Genomic DNA, 5631 nt, shown 5'->3' with positions numbered 1-5631 from the left:
TTGTCATACGCAGCAAAGATGGTCTCATCTTTCTTGATTGCCTTCATGCCACTGTATCTCTGACCATCACCCTCCTGATTCACTTGTTTTGGGTACGCTTTTTCTTTTACGTGACCTGGGGGGTGCCCTTACCTGCCTGAACATCTTCACATGTTGTCCGATTGGTGCCCTCGTTGTCAAGAATCTTTCGGGTCTTTCTTCTCGATTTCCCTCATCGTGATTCAGCTTCACATCTTGTAACGGTCTTGCATTCACTGGACCCATTGTATTGTTCGAGGCAGTCCCTCTAAATCGGCAAACCTCAAGGCATTGTAGAGCTGAAGTTTATGCCAGCAGCTATTAACCAGTCCACGCCTGTTATCGAGTACAGTCCGTTGACAGGCAATCTCGCTCCGTTCAACATCCTCATGGCATCTGCTGCAAAGCTCACCGTCTGAAGGTTCAAATTCATCAGATCCTCTTTGTACATATGCCAGGGAGAAGGTTTGGGCGTGTGTGTGTGTTGAGCGTGATGGATGTCTAGTCGTCGTCGTTTCTGTCTGAAATCGGTGGGTTTATCTTGTCCAGGAAGCGTTGCCATATTTCCAGGGCTTTTCTTGGGTTGGTGGTCATCTTGTGTAGGTTCCAATCTTCTGGGTAGCGGTTCCTCATGGCAGGGCAATCTTCCATTATGTGTTCCATCGTCTCTTCGGCTAGCCCGCAAGTTTTGCATTCGGATTCAATTTCATCATCGATCTTTATACGCCAGTATCGGATCTCTGTGTGGTGACCACTGCGAAGGCGGCTCAGAGTAACCTGTTCCCGTCGTGTCAGGTCATCATCTAATGGGAACTTAGGGACTGAGTTGCTGTCACAGTACACTCTCTTGCATCTTGGGTGTTCCACACTGGTGTTCTTTATGTTTCTTCTTATTTTCGCTTGTGCTGTGTGGTAAGTCCAGGGAATGTTGTCTTGTGACATAGAGCTACCTTTTGCTGCGCATCTGTCAGCATCTTCATTTCCCCATAGGCCACAGTTGCTAGGGCACCACAGGAAGGCGATACCGACTTGTCGCTCGCCGAGGGTCATGAGGGAGTCAAGGACCTCTCTCTCCAGCCATGAGTTGGGACGCGGGTCACTGGTGATGCTCTCACAGCGTTGAAGTGCCGATTTCGAGTCGGTGATGATGCGGATCTGGCAGTCATGGTGGTCGTTGGAGGTTACGTGTTTTAGAGCATGGTTGATGGCCGTCAGTTCGGCTTGGAAACTGGAGGTGAGTTTGCCAGCGGGGTGACTCAGCATCGTTGTTCCCTCTTCTGGGTCTGAGGGCACTATCACTACTCCTGCTCCTCCGTTCTTGTTGCTGTCCTGGGCTGAGCCATCAGTGTAAATATTGAGCTTGTAGGTGTCATGGTTTAGATTGATTGCTTCTTCTCCTGCCTTCTTTTTCGTCTCATCGTCTTGTCGTTTCTCTACGTTAGTGTAGGTGAAGGCGTAGTTAGAGAGTTTAGTCCATGGCGCTACGGGATCCGGGAAGGGTTCAGGGTTGCAACCTTCTGTGAATATCTCATTCCATTTGTCTCGGGCATGGTCTCTCCAGTCTGTTTTCTTTGTACGCCGGTGTTGTGGCTTCTCTGCAATCTGGCGTCTGGGGTTGCTCGGGTCGAGTCGCATCGATTTCTCAAGAGCATTGATTGCGATGAACTTGCACCTTTCCTTGATTGTGGGCAAGCCCACGTCAAGGAGGACCGCTTCGTTCGGCGTCGTCTTGAACTGCCCGGTCACTGCTCTGCCTGCGAACCTTTGGGCTGCCTCAAGCCTCTCAAGGTTCGTGCTTGACATCCAGGGGTGACAGGCTGCTCCCGCGTACTCCACCAGAGTAGTCGCTTGGAGTGTCCCCAGTCTGTGCCTGCCAGGTGGAGGAGGACTCGCGATCGCTTCTGAACTTTCTTCGTCACATGTTCGGTGTGCGCTGTGAAGGTCATCTGTCTATCATAGTGGAGACCAAGGAACAGGGGTTTCTGGGCTGTCTTAATCGTGGTGTCTCCAATGGTGATGGTAGGGATCCATCTGGCTTCCTTTGTGTTGGTAGTAAAGAAGGAGCTTTTGCACTTTCCCAGTGAGATTGTGAGCTTCCAGGTGAGGCTCCACTCGGCAATCTTGTTTACAGTTCACTGGACTGCTGACTCTGTTTGGCGAAGGGAGGTGCGTGAGGCATATACTGCAACATCGTCGGCGAACAGACTGGCCGTCACGTCATCTGGAGTCACTTCAGCGAGATCGTCGATGTAGACGAGGAACAACAGGGGTGCAATGACGGATCCTTGAGGGACTCCTTGTCTGATGAGAGCCTTTTGCTCTTGCTGTCTTCGAAGGTGACAAACGCCTGCCGGTTGCTGAGCCATCCTTGAGTCCAGCGGATCAAGGTCTTCGGGAATCCTTTCTTTTGCATCTTCCAGAGGAGGCCATCTCTCCAGACTGTGTCGTAAGCCTTACTGTAGTCTATCGTAGCCAGCACAGTTCTGTTCATAGGCTTCATCTGGAACGCATCAGAGACTTGCTGCGAGAGGCGGAGCAGTTAGTCCGCAGTACTCCTGCGCTTTCTGAAGCCTGCTTGAAGCGGTGTAAGCAGGTTCCTGCTCTCGAGGTGGTGCGTGAGTCTGCTTGTTATTATTCGTTCCATGGTTAATAACAAGCAGGTCATCTGCTTGTTTTTAACCAAACAGATGAGGCTCCACTTGGCAACAGGGGGTTCTGTTTACAGCTCGCTGTAAACAGAACCTTTCATCCGCATCATCAACGACACGGGGATTGCAGTAGAGAGCTGCAGTATCCCGCCTGAAGCGTTCTACTGCAATCCCCGTGTCATCGTTTTCCATTCATCATTGGAGAGCAGGGTCAGGCTCTCCAATGATGACTCCTATCATTCGGGTCCGGGATTGTCATTCGGGTCCGGGACGTTGGCTGCTGCCAACGTCCCTCTTGCAATGCTATCAAAGTGGATCCCGTCAGTAGTCAGTCTGGCCTGATCCATAGCTCTCAGCTCGTGTTCAATATCCATAAGGATCATCCGTCCAGCATTCCGACACGCAAGAAGGTATGGGCCTCGACCACATTAAAGAGCTCCTATCTGGGCGTCGCTCCTCTCGACTGGTGCTCGTCGTCTCCGATCTCGTGTCCAATCTAGAGGTGCTGGTCGTCTCGGCGGTCGGATTGACAGGTCCTAATCTTCACCTAGGATTGATAGTTCTTCTTATTGGTGCTTCCCTCAATCGGTCTTGTACATCTGTTCTTTGACCTGGCTCGCTGGAGCTTTTTGACCTATAGGTCGTCACGGCTGGGACCGTTCCCAATCGCGTTTCTAAGTTAGGAGGCACGAAGGTTGAGATTGCCGGTTCATTCGAAGTTTCTGCCTTCTACTGCACTGCCGTGTCAAAGTGTTCGACTTCCACTTCATCTAGTCGATCTTGAAAGACTCGGTTCAACTAGGCTTGTCCTTCAATGCTATCAAAGTGGATCCCGTCAGTAGTCAGTCTGGCCTGATCCATAGCTCTCAGCTCGTGTTCAATATCCATAAGGATCATCCGTCCAGCATTCCGACAAGTAAGATTTCTCAGGATGTTGTTCCACCTGATGACTCCTTCATTATGTCTCCTTCCTGCTGCTGCCAACGTTCTCGTGCTCATGGGTACGGCGCAGACGTTCAATACTGCGCAGTTGAATTTCTGCCAGAGAGTAGTAAAGAGGCACACCATCATTGCCTCCCATTGTGCCTCCTCCTCATCTGAGCTTCTTGATACGTTATTCGTCCCTACTAGGATCATTACGTTATGGATTCTCCCTGGGTTCATCAGCTCCACCATCCGAAATAGCTGGGCTATCGTTGCACCTCCAAAAGCCATCACCGTAGTGATCCAGGAGGTCCTCAAATTCTGGAGCACTCTGACCAAACTGTCCCCCAGTATCAGACGTGATGTCCCAAGTGGCGGTTGTTGCATGTTTACTGCTGGGCTCCAAGTCGATCGATTGAAGCAGGCTCTCGTATTCGTGTCCGGAACTCCTGTCAAGCTATACTTCAACTGGTTGTGCTTTTGCACGTCAATCACTCGGGACACTTTCTTCGCCGGGATCTCTCGTATCTTTCTGTCTGGGACCCTAGAGCTCTTTGTCGGTAACGTTGCATCAAAAATTCCCTCTCTGGGCTTCACGTCTTGGGAGAGTTGTACTCTGCCCGTGTCATCGATTGTTCCATAGGGTGCAGTCACCCCGGAACCTAGCGCATTCCTATTAGCAACCAATCGTCCAGCTGTTTCTATCAGCTTTCTCACTGTTTGCTCCACGACTGGATCACCTAAGGTATCATTTGGGTCCGGGATTGTCACTCGACCAGTCGTAGCCGGGAGTCGCGTTTCTATCATTAGACTCAATTCTCGAGGCGTCAAGAGTTCCAACGGAGACTGCCCACGAGGAGTATTCCTTGTAGGTATCGCTTTCTCCACGGCTGTCGTCAACGCCAGCCGCTCTGATCGCTCTTTGTACTCCCGCCTGAAGCGCTCTACTTCTTCGCTCTGTTTCTTTTTGCAATCTTCAAAATGTCTCTTCCACATATCTCAATCTTCTTTCGTACTGAGCATGGTCTTAGTCATTTCGTCCAGCTCCTTTCTGGTCTTCTCCAGTTCTTCTTTCGTCCCGTTAGGAGCTTGCATGTCTTCGTTCGTTTGAACCTCCTCTTCTACTCTTGCCCTCTTTGGTGGCACAGCTGCTCTCAGTTGTGAACTAGGCGAGACAACCTCTCTGTTCATTTCCTGATGCATCCTCCTCAGTCCAGGCCTAGGCTTGGTGGGCAAAGGCATTTCACCTGGTTGGTAGGTTCTCGAACTTCCCAATCCAGGCTCATTCGCCAAGTCAGTTCCTGAGAGAGCCCGTTTCTCCACCTCATCACTCTCATGTCCGGGCGGTCTAGTACTCCTCTTTCTCCATATGCTGCCATCAGTAAGATTTCCGTGGGGCGGTCCCCACGGTTATCATGCCCCAAGATGTTTATTAAGGCGGTCATCAACATGATTACCTCTGAGTCCTCCAGAGCGAAGTCTCGATCCATCAGCCGACGACAGATCGCATCTACCAATGGTCCCACATATGCCTCTGCCAGGTCCATCAATTCCTCCAAGTTGAGATTGTCCATTTTCTTGCAGGTTTGATTCTATTATCGATTCGATGAATTGAAATCAAGTGAGTAATTAAACGATCAACCAGGATCTAGAAAAGAGGTCACAAATTTCGCTTTTGTCAGCTTAACACTAGTTTTATATCAAAATTTATTTAAAACAGTAAGATAAAAAGATTTTGATGTTAAAATTTATTAAAATCAATTCGTTTCAAAAATTTTGGAATTCGATCTAAGGTTGGACAGTCCAAACTTTGGATCTATTCCGAAGATCGTCATTCGGTTGTTCATGGTCACTAACTCCTTCTTACCCAGTGTCTTAATAACATACATAACACATAACATAACATAACACACATATCATACACAACACACATTTAGTATGAAGCCTTCCTGCATGCACCTAAACTCAGCCTCTACTTAAGCATTTTTTTAAGGTAAGTAACCTTGTATATTAGTATCAGAGAAAATTACGTGTATCAGTG

General features: G+C 49.3%; 1 protein-coding gene across 1 annotated transcript; it reads right to left on the bottom strand.

The window, feature by feature from the left end:
* Window positions 1-519: 519 nt before the first annotated feature.
* LOC134854788 (uncharacterized) lies at window positions 520-3040 on the bottom strand. Its single transcript, XM_063871146.1, has 3 exons — window positions 2955-3040; window positions 2167-2457; window positions 520-1951 (listed from the first exon to the last, which is right to left on the bottom strand). The coding sequence occupies exons 1-3, from the start codon at window positions 3038-3040 to the stop codon at window positions 520-522; spliced, it is 1809 nt and encodes a 602-aa protein (XP_063727216.1).
* Window positions 3041-5631: the final 2591 nt, after the last annotated feature.

Source organism: Symsagittifera roscoffensis, chromosome 9 (assembly GCF_963678635.1).
Source record: "Symsagittifera roscoffensis chromosome 9, txSymRosc1.1, whole genome shotgun sequence".
NCBI lineage: Eukaryota > Metazoa > Xenacoelomorpha > Acoela > Convolutidae > Symsagittifera > Symsagittifera roscoffensis.
Note: the sequence above shows the minus strand (reverse complement) of the source record. Positions and strands in the feature narration are given on the sequence as shown.